Genomic DNA, 19841 nt, shown 5'->3' on the forward strand with positions numbered 1-19841 from the left:
ATTGACCTCTGATTCACCCGCCACGCCTTGACCTCGGCACTTCCTTACTCCTGGCACCATATTTAAACAGAATCCATGTGAAACCCAGGATTGCTGCACGATGCAGAGATGGCCCCAAAGACAAGAAAACTGCTTCCCCCAATCCCCTGGGCTTGCGGCTGTGGAGGCCGCTACATCACCTTGGCCACTTTGCAGGGCCATGTCATGTTTATTCTTGTAAGAAGTCTTACAACACCAGGTTAAAGTCCAACAGGTTTGTTTCAAACACGAGCTTTCGGAGCACGGCTCCTTCTTCAGGTTCACCTGAAGAAGGAGCCGTGCTCCGAAAGCTCGTGTTTGAAACAAACCTGTTGGACTTTAACCTGGTGTTGTAAGACTTCTTACTGTGCTCACCCCAGTCCAACGCCGGCATCTCCACATCATGTTTATTCTTGGCTGCGTACGATCGAGGCGCAGGTGTTCTCCTATCTCACCTGCATTCTTGAAAGGTGATGGTGCGGTATAAAGAAGCATGTGTTCGCTCATGGAGAAGGGTCATATATTGTGCTATTCCAGGTGCTCTCAGCCTGTTTGCAGGCTTTTGTGCCCAAACCCACAGCTTGTGTGTGCCCCTGTCAGCCAGCCCCGTTTTTGACTTTTAGAGTTGACATCTGCTAACTCAGCAATACGTGGGAGCACATTGCCACCTCAAGGTAACGAGGCTCAGCCACATTATTATCCTGGCCCTCCAATGTCCAACTTACAGCATCTCTCACCCTGGAGTAGTGTCAATTGTGGGGAACCAGGTTCTTGTCACCAAGTAGGGATGGAGCACTATGCATCCCGTCAGCGGAGCAATGGCCGAAGTCACTGTTGCAAATTCAGAATGGTGATTCCTGGTGGACAATACCGCATTTGGACATGCTCTGGAAAGACAAATAATTGCTTTAGACAATGTGGAGGGGAGCAATGGGACAGGAGCGAAATAACTGAAGCTGAGGTGCGCTCTTTGTTAGCCACAAAGCGTGTTCATGGGGGTTTCATGGTGTCTGAGCATTTTGGATTCTGCAAGAGCCGGGGCTGGCCATTAGGGCACACTGTGTTGGAGAGGACGCATTTCAATATCTGGCAGGCAAGTATTTGATATTGTCTCGCTTAGGCGGTCCGCATCCATGTTCACCTGAGGATGAATGGAACCCAGGATCCCTCACTGAGAGTGCCGGATATCAATGATTTGGACGAATACACCACAGACAACTGAATAATCAGCGGAATGCCATCGGCTGCCTTGTCCCAAGTGTGGCTTATCTGATTTGCCATCAATGTGAGACAGAGTGCATTTTTCCATTGCTTGAGATGGATCTCCTTGAGGAGCCTGGTCAGATTGACGGCATGCAGCTGCGAGGCCACTGACGATTCTGCAACAACTCCTGCATCTTATAGCCTTCCATTGTGACTGGGATGCTGGAGAGACACTTGAAAAGGCAGCACCTTCTGACGCCTGATGCCGGGACCTCCCCCTTCAGTTAGTATGTCATTTCAGCAAGGAGACATGCTGCCGAGGCTTCCTCATCCTTCATAGGATCCGGACAATGTGAGCTTGATGTGTAACTATTCATTCTCATGTTGAAGTGCTTGGCTGAAACGAGAGGAATGGCAACGCTGGTTTTCATGTTGGTCCATGATGGCAGGCACTTGTCCAAGAAGGTACTCACTACAACGTATCATCCTTCTGGTGGAATCTGGTGGAAATGTGGGCCTCGTGTGCATGCCCGCCTCATCTGGACCCTGCTATGGCCTCTTCACCTGCGACCTCAGCTTGCTCAAACTAATCACCCTCATCCCCTTCATATACTAGACGGGACAGGGTAGATGCAGGGAAGATGTTACCAATGATAGGTGTGTCCAGAACCAGGGGGTCACAGCCTGAGGATTCAGAGTAAACCATTTCGGACAGAGATAAGGAGGCACTTCTTCACACAAAGAAGCATAAATGCTTCACAGCTCCAGGGTCCCAGGTTCGATTCCTGGCTGGGTCACTGTCTGTGTGGAGTCTGCACGTCCTCCCCCTGTGTGCGTGGGTTTCCTCCGGGTGCTCCGGTTTCCTCCCACAGTCCAAAGATGTGCGGGTTAGGTGGATTGGCCATGCTAAATTGCCCGTAGTGTCCTAGAAAAAGTAAGGTTAAGGGGGAGTTGTTGGGTTACGGGTATAGGGTGGATACGTGGGTTTGAGTAGGGTGATCATGGCTCGGCACAACATTGAGGGCCGAAGGGCCTGTTCTGTGCTGTACTGTTCTATGTTCTAAGAGTGGTGAGCCTGTGGAATTCATTCCCACAGGAAGTAGTTGATGCTAAAGCTTTGAATATATTCAAGAGGTGGCTGGATATAGCACTTGGGGAGAATGGGATCAGGGGAGAATGGGGAGAAATCAGGATTAGGCTATTGAGTTGGATGATCAGCCATGATCGTGATAAAGGCCTCCTCCTGCTCCAATCTTCTATGTATCTATGTATATCCTCCCCATGGAGGAGATGTGCAGCTCATCTACCTCGGCATCTGGCCACTCTCCCAACTGAAGCACCAAGTCTTTTGTGGTTGCACAACATCTACACATCTATACACTGAGCAACTGGTAGCTTTTCTGATTTCTGTATCGCAGTGCCTGTTGCTGTGGAGCTTTTATAGCCACACGAGTGCAGTCGATGGCTCCTTCCACCTGTGGAAATGCAGAAATCTCAGCATAGCCTGTGCTCTGGAATTCTAGCTTGTTTGATCTCTGTCGACGTTGACATAATTGTGGACTTTGGGAAGAAGGTTGTCTGTGACCACTTGAATGCATTTGTGCATGGATGCCTGAGAGATCTTACCAGGAAGGAGCCAATGCCGTAGAGGTTCAGAGTGACTATTACTTTCACAGCCACTGGCGATGGATGCTCTCACTATCCCTGTGATGCCAATTCCTGGAGAATGTGGCAAATGTAATCAAATCCCTGGACATGTAGAGCTGTCATTGACACTGATCTTCATTCAAGCAGATAGGAGGTGTGAATTACAGAGATCCTGAGTCTTGCGAGCCACCTATGCATGGCATCTCTGTGAGCCTCATCCTGTGTCTGGAGGAGGCCCTGCCTATTTTGGATCTTGGGGGTATTGTTCCTCCCTTTGGCTATTGAGTTGCATCCGTCACAATCTTCTTCTTCTCTCCTGCCCGAAAATGATAATGCAGGCAGCGATAAATCCAACTCCATCTACCTGATGGTCTCCTCTCTGTAATACCAATGAGAAACATACAAGCATTAGTCTCTGAAGATCCTCTTTCAGTCAATGTGAACTCAAGGGATTTGTTACCGTGCGGGAGAGTACTCGCCCCTGAAATGGTCACTGCTCAAGGTCTCCCACAACTACCCCGCCGCCTTCCCACCCATCCCTAACATGAACAGTAGCTATGACATTGCTATGGCCAGATGCTTGGATGTGTTGCTTTCAGCCTAGGAACTGTGATCCTCACTCACTGCACTTTAATACTATACTCTTTGGGATAAACATTGAATTGGATTTGTTTATTGTCACATGAGTGTAAATGTTTAGTGAGAAAATGGAGATTATTTGAGGAGGTCCTGGGGCATCTCTTCTATAAACTGTCACTTTCTAACAGAATTCTGCAGCTTGTCTAGTTGCCCACTTGCTCCGGGGTTTGTTATGAGTGGAGAATATCCACAGTACAAACCACAGCTTGAAACAAAGAGATTGATCAGTGACAGTTTGCGGGATTAGTCTCGTATGAATAAGCATGATTGCTTAACTTTCCTGATTCCCTTCATTGTCACTGAAAGGCTCCTAACATGCCTCAGCTCTCGCCTCATTTGGGAATGCATAGTTCAGTTGGATGACCCTTTAATCACACCACTACCCCCCCCCCCCCCCCCCCCACTCCCCAGTGCACACACCTTCGCTCCAATCTGCTCTGACAGCCCTCACTAGCAGAGCTTCCACTCATTTTAAATTTGTACTGTGCCATTGTTGTAGGTTGGAAGATGGTGATGGAGGACTCTAACTGCCAGACCAACTTATACCCTCCCTGTGTAAGTATGGAAACCTCAGCTATCATCCCAAAGGAGCTGAATGTTCAGGTTTCCCTCCCTCACACACCTCTCAATCTTTTCCTTGTATTCCTTGATCCCATCGCATTTGTTGTAGATTGAGTTTTTTAGCCCCCAGACATTTTGAGGTGGATTGTGTGGACCTCACCCCTCTCCATTTTGAGGCCACTTGCAAAGTAAAAAATATACCAACCCCATAGCGTTGATGTGCCCACAATGCTTTTCCACATCTGTCAGCCTCAGATGCCTCCCCTGACTGAGTGTGCCAACTGCAGCCCATTCTGCTGGCAGAACCCCCACCCTCCCCAGACCAAGGCACATGGTGCCCTGAGCACAACATGCTGGGCATGACTGAGAATTTGTTGAAAGACTTTTCTTTAATTCCTTCTTTAAATCTCTCACTGGAAGACAAAGAGAAAGCTGAAATATTATTTCACTTAGAAAGTCAGTTGAACATGGAATGTTTTACCATAAATATTATAAACATGTTTAAAATAAAATTGTACAGATACCTCACAAAATACAAAACAGGGAAGTAGAACATAGAACAGTACAGCACAGTACAGGCCTTTTGGCCCACAATGTCGTGCCGACCATTTATCCAAATCTAAGATCAACTTGACCTACACCCCTTCAATTTACTGCTGTCCATGTGCCTGTCTAAGAGTCGCCTTCCACTGAATAGCATGAGATCTTTAAAAAGAAGTAGATTTAGGACTGAGCTTAGGAACAACTTCTTCACCCAAAGGGTTGCGAATCTATGGAACTCCCTGCCCAGTGAAGCAGTTGAGGCTCCTTCATTAAATGTTTTTAAGATAAAGATATAGGGCGAGATTCTCCCATATGGGGAGAAATCGTAAGGCTGGCGTCAAACCCAGGCGGGTTTGACGCCAGCCCCTCCCTTCCCGACCGGGAACCGATTCTGGTCCCCGGTCGGGGCTAGCAGCCCGACGCCGTAAGCTCCGGCATCACGGCTTAACAAATTTCGTTAAGCCCGCTTGCCGGAGTTAGCGCCGGCTGACGCGTCATATGACATCAGCCGCGCATGCGCGGATTGGAAGACTCCAACCCACGCATGCGCAGATGACGTCATCGCGCATTTGCGCGAAACCCGCGCATGCGTGGGCCGGGTTGCCCCTCAGCCGCCCCGCGAATGGATACTGCGGGGCGGCGGAAGGAGAAATAGTGCGCGGGCATCGGGCCCGCTGCCCGCGATCGGTGCCCACCCATGGCACCCTTGGTACGGCCGTGGTACTGCCGTGCCAATCGGTGCCATGGTTATAAAATGCGAGTGTTTACGGCCGTTTTTACGAACGGCCAGACCAGGTGTGTTTGCCGTTGGTAAAAACAGCCGTAAAGGGCTGGGAACTCGGCCCATCTATCAGCTGTGAATCGCTGCTGGCCGTAAAAAAACGGCGGCAGCGATTCGTGTCGGGAGTTGGGCGTGGGGGGGGGGGGGGAGAATAGCGGGAGGGCGTCGGAACAGCGTGGCCATAAAATTTTATGAGCCACGCTATTCTCCGCACCGTCGGGAGTGCGGAGAATCTCGCCCATAGTTTTTTTGAAGAATAAAGGAAAAAGGGTTCTGGTGTTCGGGCGGGGAAAGTGGAGCTGAGTCCACAAAAGATCAGCCATGATCTTATTGAATGACGGAGCAGGCTCGAGGGGCCAGATGGCCCACTCCTGCTCCTAGTTCTTATGTTCTTATAAGGGGAGGCAACTGAGATTGAGAGTCACTAATTCCAGTTAAATGACTTAAACCAGTATCAATAGACTTCCATAGCTGGAGGAGGAGGTAAGAAGGAAAAAATGAAATGTTATTTACTTTTTTGTTAATCTTGTTATGGGGAATGTTAATAACTTTAAAGTTAAAATAAACCACCAAGGTAGCACTGCTGAGTATACCATACCACAGGGTTTTTAAAAACTTGGATCCGTTATTTTCCCTCCATTTCATTTTAAAGATCTCATGCTATTCAGTTTCTTCAGTGGAGATAAAAGGCTGGGTATCTGTTCCCTGCTTCTTGACAGTGTTGCTACATATTTTGCTGTTAGAATGCCTGGTATTTAATGTTGGTGTAGCTTTATTATATGTACGTTTCCTGCAGAAAAAATGTAGAGGTTCTTCAGTTGTTGTTACTGAAGTGTGATTTAAAATTCTGACAGATCTGATGGAGTAGATCTTTCCTTCCCTGTTCCTTCTATCCCACCTCCTCCATTGTCATTCTTCTTCTCTTTCTTTGTGTCTCCCTCCCAACTGCTTCCTTCTTGCCACCAATTACTTATCGGATAGATCTATAATTCAATGTCAGAACAAGTCCTGTAAGGAGGAGTTGCTGAAAGAGAGAGGGTTGATCAATGAGAGAATGAGTTCAGCCAGGAGGAGAAGAGTCGTTCAATGTGAAAAAGAAAGTCAAACTCTTTGCCTATTTTCTTCAATTAGATTTAGATTTATTTATTGCCATGTGTACCGAGGTACAGTGAAAAGTATTGTTCTGCATACAGTCCAGTCAGATCGTACCACACATGAATAACACAGGACATTATTATTCCTTTACTCTTTGCTTATTCCCGGTTTAATCTAAAAGCGGTCATCCAGATCCAAATGATAGCTCCGTTCTCTCTCCACAGACACTGTCAGACCTGCTGAGATCATCCGGTATTTTCTGCTTTTGTTTCTAGATTCCAGCATCCGCAGTAATTTGCTTTTATCTAAAAGCATGGCAGGCTTTGAGGTTACTGACCGAAGCGCGCAACCTGACCATCTCCCTCCACAGACGCTGTCAGGCCTGCCGAATATTTCCAGAATTTTCTCTGCTTTGATGGCACTAAATATGGGCACCCATGTATAGCCACACCTGGTGGGAGGGGAGGGGGCCGGGAAGACTGCCTTGCTTTGGAAACAAAAACGTGATTATTCTGATACAGGGTTTAGCTGGAGGTATGACTTAAACAAGAGTTAGTAATGCAACCATCAAGTAATCCCCCTCACCATCCCGAGTGGAGCACTTGTTAGTTGGGGGGGGGGGGGCAGACCCACTCCAATGTCTGATGAGCTGAGGTAGCAGAGAGGGGATGGGGAGGGGGACTACAGCGTGATGCAGCGGGAATGGGGTACAGAGAGGGGAGGGGGACTACAATTCCCGTGATGCAGCGGGAATGGGGTAGCAGAGAGGGCGGGGGGAACTACAATTTCCGAGATGCAGCGGGAATGGGGTAGCAGAGAGGGCGAGAGGACTACAACTCCCATAATGCAGCGGGAGGCAGCCGGGTTGTCGCGAGATCCCGGCGCTGAGGGAGGTGTCGCTGCAACAGGGGTTGTTGTGGTAACCGGGTTTGCCGAGGACTGAGGTTGAAGGGGAAAATAAAACATCCAAATATGTCGGAGACGGATCCGAAGACGGTGCAGGATCTGACCGCCGTGGTGAGCGAGCGAGCGCGGGGCGCGACCTGACGGCGGGGCGAGGGGAGCTGCAGGATTGGAGCCTCAGGCTGTGTTGGTGGGAGTAGGCCTCACCCCTCCTGACTCCTGTTTCCTTGGCTGCAGCTTCACCTCAACACAGGCTGGCCCTGTCCTGATGGACTGGGAGGAGAGAAACAGCTTCTCCCACTGGCTCTTTATCAATCTCTCTATCACTCCTCTATCTATCACGCTCTCTCCTCTCTAACTGTCTCTATCTCCATCTATCTTTCTATCTCTCGATCTATCTTTCTCTCACTTTCTCTCTCGCGATTTCTCTCTCTGTCTCATAATGTATATGGCCTCCTTCTGCATTGTAAATTCTACGATTCTATGATATACACACACACATATATATATATATATATATATATATCTAAAGACTGATGTGTGAAAGACAGTTACTTCTGATACGACCAGAAGACATAGGAGCAGAATTAGGCCAGCAAAACTGCTCCGCCATTCCACCGTGCCTGATATGTTTCTCATCTCCATTCTTCTGCCTTCTCTGCATGACCCCTGATCCCCTTATTCATCAAGAGCCTATCTATATCTGTCTTAAAGACTCAATGGCTTGGCCTCCACAGCCTTAGAGCTAGAATGGTGAAGGTTTCTCCCCCCCCCCCCCCCCCCCCCCCCCCCCCCTCCCCCTTATTTAATCTTTACATCAAATGGCATTTCAGGTCTGCCCCTTTTTCAGTAACTTTTTAACATTCTGTTACAAATTGGGCAATTTATTACTCATTTAGAGGTTACGCATTTGAGAGGTGCTTAGCTGCTAACTCCACTTGCAGGTATTCCTGGAAGTCTCTGATGGCATGAAGTGTGGGCATCTTGACTGTGTGTATTAAAATAATCTTTATTGTCTCAAGTAGGCTTACACTAACACTGCAATGAAGTTACTGTAAAAAGCCCCTAGTCGCCACATTCTGGCGTCTGTTGGGGTACACCGAGGGAAAATTCAGAATGTCCAAATTACCTAATAGCAAATCAGGTGATGTCTGCAAATACGACAATATACCTGCTGAAAGATGAGCCTCTGGAGGTTTTGTATTGATCTCTGCTGATGGTTTTGAGCCGGGAGAGGATGTCCCAGGACAGCATATACAGGGCAGGCACAGATGGGGGAGCTCATCAGCACCTTCTCAAGGGCAGCAAGAATGGCCAAGAAATACTGGCCTTGGGGTAGGGTTAGGGAGAATTTTTAACATGGCTAATGCACCTGCAACTGGTAGAAAGCCTGTGACCCACTGATTTTTGACCATGAAAATAGAGCCAAAATCTACCCTTTTAAAAAATTCTTTCATGGGATGTGGACACTGCTGGTGAGGAAAACAATTATTGCCATCTCTAATTGCCATCGAGAAGGTGGTAGTGAGCCCTTGCCTTGAACCTCTGTAGTCCATGTGTTGTAGGTACACCCGAAGTGCTGTTAGGGTGGGAGTGCCAGGATTTTGACCCAGCGACAGTGAAAGAATGGTGATGTAATTTCAAATCAGCATTGCTTGTAGTTTGCATAGGAACTTGCAGGTGGTGGTTACTCTGTATCTGCTGCCCTTGTACTTCCAGGTGGTAAAGGATGTGCGTTTGGAAGATGTTGTTAAAGAAGCCTTGGTTAGGGACTGCAGTGCATCTTGGAGATGGCACACACTGCTGTTACTGTATGTCAATAGTGGAGAGAATGAATATTGAAGATGGTAAATAGGGGTGCCAATCAAGTCGTCAATGGTGTAAAGCTTCTCGAGTGTTGTTGGTTCTGCACTTATCCAGGCAATGCCATCAAACCTCTGACTTGAAGATGGTGTATAGCCTTTGGGGAGTCGAGAGGTGAGACACTTGCAGCATAATTCCCAGATTCTGCCCTGCTCTTGTAACCACAGTATGGATGATCTAGTTCCGTTTCCGGTTAAACAGTAATCGGCAGGATGTTGATAGAGGGGATGCATCGATAGTAATGCATTGATTGAACGTCAAGGGCAGATGTTTGAATTCGCTCTTGTTGGAGATGGTCATTGCCTGGCACTTGTACCAATGTAACTTGCCATTTGTCAGCTCAAGCCTGCATATTGTCCAGGTCTTGATGCATTTGAAGATGGACAGTTCCAGTATCTGAAGAGCCGCGAATGGTGCTGAACATGGCGAACATCAGTGAGCATCCCCATTTCTCACCTTGTGTTGGAAGGAAGGTCATTTATGAAGCAGCTGAAGATGCCTGGGCCTAAGACACTACCTTGAATAACTCCTGCATTGATGTCCTAGAACTGATTGACTTCCAACAACCACGTTCCGTTGTGCTCGATATGACTCCCAACAGTTGAAGAGCATTGAATCCAGTTTGCTCAGCCCCCTTGATGCCACACTAAAAATGCTGCCTTGTTGTCAAGGGCAGTCACTCACACCTCTCCTCTTGGCTTTAGCTCTTTTCCATGTTTGGACTGAGCTCAGGAGCTGAGTGACTCTTGTTGCTCTGTTTCGGTCCCAATACCGTCGCCAATACTGTGGGTATTTCTATTTATCTTAATGAACCACAAGCCTTCCCTTATATCGATCAAATGACCACACAATCAGTTAGTTAGTTCAAAAGATGGTTTATTTACATGCACAAGAGTAATCTCAACATGCAAACACAATATCCACTACGAGTTAAACCACACCTATCAGCTACAATAACCTATACTTAACTTCAGGGCAACCGGCACTGTGCAAATGTATAAGGCCTTTATCTGGATTTCATTTGGATTTCACTTGGCTGGTTTGAAGAAAGTGGCTCTGTCTCTGCTGGGCTCAACCATCACGTAGCGATCATTGGTCTTGAACTTAGCTGGCTGTTCCTGCTGCAATTGGGCTGGCACAGGCCAGATCCAAAAGAGACAGAACATATAGCTGCGCTCTCTTTTATTCCTCTGGGATTTTGCGCTCTTTGGGGCGGTCCTTAACCTTGGACCCAATAGTTTGACAGGGTTCTGATTACTCGCTTCGATTTCAGCCAATAAAGGGGCGGGTGCCTTGGTAGCTGGGCGGGTCCTTAATGGTCATTGACCTTGGCAGTTGTGCTTTCTGAGTAAGGGGAGTGGCGCCGATCAGTCTGGCTGTACCGGTTGCTTGATTGGAGTTTTATTGTCCTGGGAAAATGGGCCGTTATAATGTAAGCGAGCGGGGGTTTCGGTCAGGTCTGGTAACCTGTGTTTTAAATAGACATAGGCTGTGCATCTGTCTGAGACCTGGGTTGGCCATAATTCCCATGGTCCTTTGCAGGTGGCCATCTTAGATGGTTACATTGATTGAGCATCAACGAGCAGGTTATTTCTGGGAGAGTGCCACTTGATAAAACTGTTGGTGCCCAGTCAAGAGTACACTGATGGGGTATGTTATGATCCCAGTTGATATTATAATTGTATGGGAAGATTCCAGAAAGGAACCCTGCTCAAAAGACTAACTTTTACTTTTTCTTTACAAAACATGGAGGGACAGAGTCACGGACTGCTAAATAGTTTTATCAAAGAAAAAACATTTACTAAACATGAAAAGTTGGATTATTATAAAATACCCCTTCACTCCCTCTTTAACGTAAATACGTATACATTTTAAGATTAGTCATAGAATCAGTGCAGAAGGAGGCCCATTTGGCCCATCGGGTGTGCACCAACCCTCCTAAAGAGCACTCTATCGAGGCCCAATTCCCCACCCTAGCTCCATAACCCCACATAACCCTTCGACGCTAAGGGGCAATTTGTAGCAAGGCCAATCCACCTCACCTGCTTATCTTTGGACTCTGGGAGGAAACTGGAGCACCCAGAGGAAACCCACGCGACACAGAGAAAGTGCAAACTCCACACAGCTATCCGAGGTTGGAATCAAACCCAGCCCCCTGGCGCTGTGAGGCAGCACAGTGGCACTGTGCCACCGTGCTGCCCATATAACACGGATTACAAAGTACATCTTGAACTCTAATGGTCTCGTTAACACAGTCCCTTATAAACACAGATTGGCTGTGGCCAACTACACACACTTCGCTCTGAACCCTAGTTAGTGTTTGTGGTTTTCTCTTCAGAATCCTCCCAGATCATTGATATACCGTGAGCCACCTTATCTACTGAATCTTGGGTTCCACACAAGTGATTTCAAATTCTGCTTTCAAAAAAGTCATTTTCAAATCTTCTTTTACATTATGATTTCTCTCCACTGTTTCCATCAAGGTTTCACTTTCAGTTTTTGCACCTCTTCCTCGAAGTTTCTTTTGTCTTAAAGGTTTTTACATAAACTCCGATGGCCAGCCACCAACTTGCACAATAATTTCAAATAATGTCTCTCAAACTGCAGTAATTTCTTACAACTCTTAGCACTACTGCAGATATCTTTCTGGCCTCTCACGATCCAATGCCCTTTCAACTCTCTGTGACTTTACTGAACATTAATCTGTTCTGTTTCCCAGTTTCATCTGTTCCGTTCACTCCACACTTGTTGGAAACTTCTCTTCATTTCTCTAGTTTCTTTAATTAGCTGAACTTTAGATTTCCGGCATCTGTTCTCTTAACCATTACTCCATAGTATGGCTTTTCTTCTTGCAAGGCTGAGAGGTACATTCCCTCTTTAGCCTTCGAAAACTAACTGCCACTAGCAGAGCTGTGAGAGTTGCCTTCTTTCTGACTACTTATCTCCAACTGCAATTAAATTAGCTAAACTGAAACTTAAAAGCTTCTGTACCTTACAAGGTCTCAGTTGCTAAGCAACCACTGCTAATTTATTTACTCTTCACACTATAAGTACAATAGAATCACAATTCGAATTGAAATCAGTCCCCACGCACACAAACACCTTTTGTCCAGCATGAATCTAACTCCAGGCGCAGAAACATTAAATTGAACACACTTAAAACTTGAACATTATTTATAATGTTTACCAATACAAATATAAATCCTTTAAAGCTGCCTTTGTTTTCCTAACAGGCAGCAATTGGCTGGGTTGGATTTGTCCTGCTTTTTTGTGGACAGGACATAACCTGTCCAAATTGCTGGGTAGTTGCCAGTGTTGCAGCTGTACTAGCAAGAGGATCAACTAGTTCAGGAGCCCAAGTCCTTCAGTGCTATTGTCGGAATGGTGTTGTGTCACGGTCCGTAGCCTTTTCAGTATCCAGTGCCTTCAGCTGTTTCTTGATATCACGTGGAGGGAATCAAAAAATCTGAAGACTGGCATCTGTGATGTTGGGGCCCCTCAGGAGGAAACCTAGACGGATCATCCAATCGGCACTTCTGGATGAAGATGGTTGCAAATGCTCCAGCCTTGTTTTTTCCACTGATCTGAAGTCCATCTGTGGTCTTGTATTCTAGCCCTCTTGACATGAATACTAACATTGGATTTGCCTTCCTAACTGCCGACTGAACCTGCACATTAACCTTAGGAGAATTAGAGCAAATTACTGCAGATGCTGGAATCCGAAACGAAAGGGAAAATGATGGATAATCTCAGCAAGTCTGGCAGCATCTGTAGGGAGAGAAAAGAGCTAACGTTTTGAGTCCGATGACTCTTTGTCAAAGCTGAACCTTAGGAGAATCATGAACAAGGACTCCCAAGTCCCTTTATGCTTCTGATTTCCTAAGTATTTCCCCATTTAGAAAATAGTCTGAGCCTAACTTTCTTCTTCCAATGTGCATAACATCACATTTTTCCACATTGTATTTCATCTGCCATTTCATTGCCCACTCTCCTAGCCTGTCCAAATCCTTCTGCAGCCTCCTTGCTTTCTCAATACAACCTGTCCCTCTACAGATCTTGGTGTTGTAAGACCTCCTAACATTTAATAGACCCAGTATATCTCCTTAACTCCTTGGACTTGGGTTGTGTGTGAAGGTGACAACTTTAATTTGGAAGCTTTAGTCAGCGCTGATCTGTAGTTGGACTTAGCACATCAGGAATATCAAATGCAGACAGTACTGACCCAAACTGAGATACCACAGAAGTGTCAGCGGGCTCTGTTTGGGCACTTCTCACAGGGAACAGTGTACGAAACACGTTGCAAAACCAACATTTCTAAATCAGTCCCTGTCGAGATTGGAATAAAGGAGACTTTTCACAGAAACTACAGCACAAGAGGCAGAGGCCATGCACCCCAGTGACCATGCTGTTGCTGGCAAATACTATCTTGTAACCCATTCGCCCTTTCCACTCACCCAATACTTTTATATTCCTACCATACAAATACTTATTCCCTTTTAAACCCGTACCTCAAAAGCCACTTAATAGCTTTCATTTCAAGAACCAATCTCCACCAGCACCTCCACTCACCCCACCACCACATTCTTTGTTGAAAGTAGTCGGCCTCAACTACTTTCAGTAGTAGCGAATTCCACAAGCTTCCCACACTCTGGGTGATGAAAGTTTTCCTCATCTAAGTGCTAAAAGGTTTGCCACGTATCCTTAGATTATGATTCCTGGTTTTGGACAAGCCCACCATTGGGATCATCCTTTCTGCATCTACCCTGCCATGCACTGTTAGAATTTTATAGGTTTCTATGAGACCCCCCCCCCCCCCAATCTTCTGAACTTCAGCAAATATAAACCTAACCGCCTCAGTCTCTACTCGTATGTCAGTCCTGGCATCCCAGGGGTCAGTCTGGCAAACTTCTCTGCACCCCCTCGAGGGCAACATTCTTCCTCGAATGAAGAGACCAAAACGACACACAATATTTCAGGTGTGGCCTCACCAAGGCCCTGTATAATTTCAGCAAGACATCCCTGCTCCTGTACTCAAATCTTTTTGCTATGAAGGTCAACATCCCATTTTCCTTCTTTAACACCTGTATGCTTACCTTCAGTGTACGAAGATACCCAGATCTCATGGCACATTCCCCTCTCTTAATTTATAGTCATTCGTGAGATTTGGGGCCTCACGGTAGCATGGTGGTTAGCATCAATGCTTCACAGCTCCAGGGTCCCAGGTTCGATTCCCGGCTGGGTCACTGTCAGTGTGGAGTCTGCACGTCCTCCCTGTGTGTGCGTGGGTTTCCTCCGGGTGCTCCGGTTTCCTCCCACAGTCCAAAGATGTGCGGGTTAGGTGGATTGGCCATGCTAAATTGCCCGTAGTGTAAGGTTAATGGGGGGGATTGTTGGGTTATACGGGTTACGTGGGTTTAAGTAGGGTGATCATTGCTCGGCACAACATCGAGGGCCGAAGGGCCTGTTCTGTTCTAAGTTCTAAGATAATCTGCCCTCCCGTTTTTGCTACCAAAGTGGATAACCTCACGTTTATCCACATTATACTGTATCTGCCATGTATTTGCCCACTCAGTCAGCATGTCCTAATTACACCGAAAGCATCTCTCTTGTATCTTCCTGTCAGATCGCCCTCCTACCCAGCTTTGTGTCATCTGCAAATTTGGAGACATTACATTCATCTCCAGCATTTTCTGTTTTTATTTCAGATTTTCAGTATCTGCAATATTTTTCTTTTTCCCCACTTTATATAGATGTAGAATGATCGAATGTTCCAGCATAGAAATAGGCCATTCATCCCATCAAGTCTCTGTCTTTGCATAAGATACTTAGTCTCATGGTAGCCTCATCGCAATGCTCTTTAATGTCCTTCCTTTTAAAGTTATCTCTTGCCCTTTTCAACTAATTTATGGCCACCTCTTCAACAATGATTGGTATTATTTGTATTTGACCCACACTTGGTGTAAAAAAAATATTTTTTAACCTTTGATTTCAGTGATCTTAAATTTGTGCGCATTGATAGAAACAGAGTTAGGCCATTCAATCCTTCCAAGATGATTGGCTGTTCAATTAGATCATGACTGATCTTTATCTTAAGTCCCCTGTATCCTGCCATGATGCCACATTCCTCAATACCTTAACCTAACATAAATCTCAGTTTCAGTTTTGGAATTTTCAGTCGGTCCCTTGTCTCAAAAGCTTTTTTGTGAGAGAGAGTTCCACATTTCTAGTCGTCTTTGTGAAGAAGTGCTTTCTGACATCACCCCTTCAAGGCCTGGCTCTAATATTGTTCTGCACTGCCCTACCAAAGAAAACTTTCTCTCTATCGTTACGGACGCCTGGTTAGGTTGCAACAGTTGCTAAGATGCTGGACCAGAATCGCAACATTTTTTACTTTTAAGACTGTGCTGAAAGACTGATTTGCTCCAGGAGTTATTGCGGAAGAACTAGGACTTGGTTGGTTTTTCCAAACAAAACCTTATTAAAACTAAAGAACAATATTTGAACTTCAAACCTAACGAGAACAACTTGCATGTATCTCTTATCCCTAACACACAATTTTGCATTAAACAGCATGTAAAATGAACATACAACTCTTAACTCCACTTATGCAGGTAAGCAAAAATGATACTTGCATTTAAAGAATATAACCTTGCTGGTAGTGCAGCTCCTTCAGATCCTTTTTCGGAAGCCTGCCTCTGTGGCAGCTTGTCATGACCTCTGCCGGCCGCTTTCCAAATCCTTCTCACCCCACCTGTTCAAACAGAATTTGTTTTCTCTTTCTCACCTCCGCCTGGCCTCTCAAACAATGGTTATGTCCTGGGGTGTCCAGACTTGAACTCATCATCGCTATCAGGACTTTTGATTGCCCACTCCCATTTATACAAAAGAACAGGGCCATGCCATGAATATGGAACTAACCTACAATTTGCAGTGAAAAGAGGCCATCAGACTCTGTAATAGGCTAATGGCTGGTCAGATCAGTGTCCCGGAGGACAATAGATCTGGAGTGAATCACCCAGTCGGAACATGGGTATCCTGTTTATTCTCATTAATGTGTTTAAGTCTGAATGGGACAATATAACTTAGGCCAGGTGGGCGTATACCTCTGACTCAGTTTTAGCAGTTTTACCCTCAGACTGTTTACACAACTTTCCTAGAACCTCCCTATCGTAACACTTATCTACTCATTCAAAGCTTTTAATCATAAATACCTCAATTAAATCACAACATAATCTTTCATACAGAAAGGTATACATGCCTAAACTCTGCAACCTTTGCTCACAATTTCATCTTTTTAGCCCCAGTGCCATTATAGTGATTCTACATTGAACCCCAAGCAACGCCGATATATGTTTGAAGTTGTTCGGCCCAGGACTGAATATAGTAGTCTAAATGGGATCTTGTCAAAGTTAATATGGTGAGCATAAGTTCCATCCCTTTGTATTCTAGCTCCGTTGAGATTATGGCAAATATAACATTACTCTTTAAAAGATTTTTTTATCTTTTCACTAGTGTATTACTTTTCCTAATTTCACTGAAAATGTAGTGCCTCAGTTTTTCTGCATTGAACTGCACCTGCCACCTATCTGCCCATTCTGCTAGTCAACCTATGTCTCCTGGCTGGCTTTCACAATCCTCACTATAATTTGATTTACACCCCATTTTTAGTGCTCAGCAAATTTCAATATTGTTTTCTTAATTTCCAGATCATAATAGCAACTCCAATAGAGATCTGCACAAAACTTGCTGCAACGTCCCTGCCTTTTTCCCTTACCATTTGCTCTACTCATATGGAAGTAAAGGAAATATTGCCACATGTTGCATCTTTGGCATATACTTCTGTGTTTTTGAAAATTGATTGAAAATAAATTCGCCACACTTTAGATCTATTATCTGTTATTTGTTCAAAAGATTTATATACACCTGTTCAGCATGACTTACTTTTAGAAATTAATGCTGACAAACCCTGTTTAATTCCTACATCAGTCGTGATTCAGTGACTGTTGCATATTGCAGTACCTTGAGGTCTGCAGATCAGAATTGTTCTCTAAATATGTTTATGCTTGTTTATGCGTGAGATATTTAATGATGTGTTAATTCTTTGAATTAATGTAAAAATGCAATATTACATATATCTCTAGCATTGACTGATGCGCAAGGTCTTATTAAAGAATTAAAAACGTTTTAATTTTAAAGCAGGTAAAGCATAGTTAATTTATATTTTTCAGGTTACCACACTGCTCCAACAGATGCAGGACAAATTCCAGACAATGTCCGACCAGATCATCGGTAGAAATATCCTTGCTTTCAAAGAAGTTTCAAGTGTACACACTTGAGTTGAAGTCGGGTGGGAAGAGACTTGAGCCTAAATCAATTGGACTGAATGGGCTGTTTGTGAGCTGTAAATTCAATCTAATTTTGTAATGCACGTAGATTTTAAGTGAGTTTCAATAGAATTGTACTAGAATTTTTGTCTTGAATTTATTTTATGTAAATTCCGTGAAAAAGCTATTGCCCAGCATAGGTGATAATTTTGGTCCTAGAAAATCTTACAAATCAGTTATGTTAAGGATTGCCTCCTAAGTTAAGACCTTAGTGAGCGGTAACCATGCAGCTCAATGCTCTTGCATCAGTTGCCTATGTTGACTTTTTTTTCTAACATTAGAGGAGGTCTGCAGTTCCCTGATTTGGAAGGGACATTGCAGCTAAAACAGTGACATGATTGTGCTGATAATGAAAATCTCACTTTTAATTGGACTAACTGTGGCTATGTGGCATTGATAGGTACTTGTTTGTTTAACAATGTTTTCCATCAAATGCAAAATTAGAAGATAAGTCACTTTGAAACAGTACAGTAGGATTTAACTTCACTGATTGTTGCATGTGATTATTGAGCTGTAAAGATTGACCAACCATTGCTAAAATCACAACCTGGTTGTATTAAATATGCATGGTTGAGTATGCTTTTTGTGATTAGTTGAATCGGCTGTGACAATCTTTCCCATCTACAGCAGCATACTGTGAATAGGAATGCAGTACTGCTGATCTATTTGTATTTTTAATTGAAGCTCACAGAGCCCCATCTATCCACCAGACATGAAGAAAGTTTGGATAAAGGTACTTTGCTATCCACTGAGTAAAGATCCTATTGGTGAATATATAATAACCGGTACAATATCAGTATTAATGCACTGCTTACTGGCACTTTTAATGTGCTCCCGCTTAATATTTGAGTTCTAATACCCAAATTGTCTGACTGGATTCTCTGGTCCAATATATCATAGTTTTTTTCTAAAAATTTAAAGTACCAAATTCTGGGCAGCACGGTGGCGCAGTGCTTAGCATTGCTGTCTCACGGCGCCGAGGTCCCAGGTTCGATCCCAGCTCTGGGTCACTGTCCGTGTGGAGTTTACACATTCTACCTGTGTTTGCATAGGTTTCACCCCCACAACCCAAAGAATCTGCAGGGGAGGTGGATTGGCCACGCAAAATTGCTCCTTTATTGGAAAAAATGAATTGGGTAGTCTAAATTTATTAAAAGACAGTGCCAAATTCTTTTTCTCCAATTTAGGGGCAGTTTGGCGTGGCCAATCCACCGACTCTGCACATCTTTGGGCTGTGGGGGTGAGACCCACGCAGACACGGGAAGAATGTGTAAATTGAACACGGACAGTGTCCCGGGGCTGGGATCGAACCCGGGTCCTCGGTGCATAACATATTGTTGAATGTTGCCATACGTCTGACAATGAGTTGGGCTCACTGGCAGCTTAGACATCTGGAATCAGCCTTTTAAATAGGAGCATCATGTTGATGAATGTACAGAAATCAGCTTGTATAATTAGATTATGTGGTGGTACCAAAATTACTTTTGTGACACCAGAAGTTTTTTTCAGTTGAACAATATCTGACAGTCTTAGATGCAGTGATCAGTTGTTCGGAATTATCAATTAAGGAAAACAGTCATTATACTTAAAGTTTTTGTTTTTATTTCTAATGAGGTGAGTTACTCGCCACAGGATTCCTAGCTCCCGACCTGTTCTTGTACTCACAATATTTATAGGGCTAGTCCAGTTTAGTTTCTGGTGACCCCCAGGATTTAGATAGTGATTACTTTTAGCGATTACTTTTAATGAACACATTTTAACCATTCCTGAAAAAGTATAACATTTTCCCAAAGAAAGTTAAAGAATTATGTTTCTTTGACATCTTTCACTTGATGAGATGAGTGCTCGCATTGATGACCTAGAGAAAAACATTGCTGACCTCATGACACAAGCAGGAGTTGAAGAAATAGAAGGAGGAGAAAACAAGGTAAATGTTAAACGTTTATAAAACACCCTTTCCTCCCTCCCTCCCTCGCCCTCTCCACTCCTCTTATCTGATAAACTAGCCTTCGTTCAAGTTTGAAATCCTTTGATTAAATGAGCGAATATCAATTTTATAGTTATTTGATTTTCAATAGTTAATATAAATACAGATTTTAATAGTCAGAGGAGTGACATAAGAGGACCGAAGATGGGTACATTCTTAAATCAAAATAATCAGATTTGGCCAACATTTTTAGTATCCTGGGCGCCAGGGCCCTAAT

General features: G+C 44.6%; 1 protein-coding gene across 3 annotated transcripts in view; it reads left to right on the plus strand.

Annotated features, from left to right (window-relative positions):
* The first annotated feature begins 7320 nt into the window (after nucleotides 1-7320).
* hsbp1b (heat shock factor binding protein 1b) overlaps nucleotides 7321-19841 on the plus strand; it is a 48747-nt gene continuing 36226 nt past the window's right edge. For 2 of the 3 annotated variants that reach the window (XM_038806323.1, XM_038806322.1), the window contains exons 1-3: nucleotides 7321-7504; nucleotides 17482-17548; nucleotides 19467-19564. In XM_038806323.1, coding sequence (XP_038662251.1) covers nucleotides 7460-7504; nucleotides 17482-17548; nucleotides 19467-19564 — 210 coding nt within the window. In that variant the 5' untranslated portion in view covers nucleotides 7321-7459. Of the gene's footprint in view, nucleotides 7505-16539; nucleotides 16671-17481; nucleotides 17549-19466; nucleotides 19565-19841 lie in introns of those variants that run through there. The other variant, XM_038806324.1, reaches the window with a different exon arrangement.

The sequence above is a fragment of the Scyliorhinus canicula genome, chromosome 9 (assembly GCF_902713615.1).
Source record: "Scyliorhinus canicula chromosome 9, sScyCan1.1, whole genome shotgun sequence".
In the NCBI taxonomy this organism is placed as follows: domain Eukaryota; kingdom Metazoa; phylum Chordata; class Chondrichthyes; order Carcharhiniformes; family Scyliorhinidae; genus Scyliorhinus; species Scyliorhinus canicula.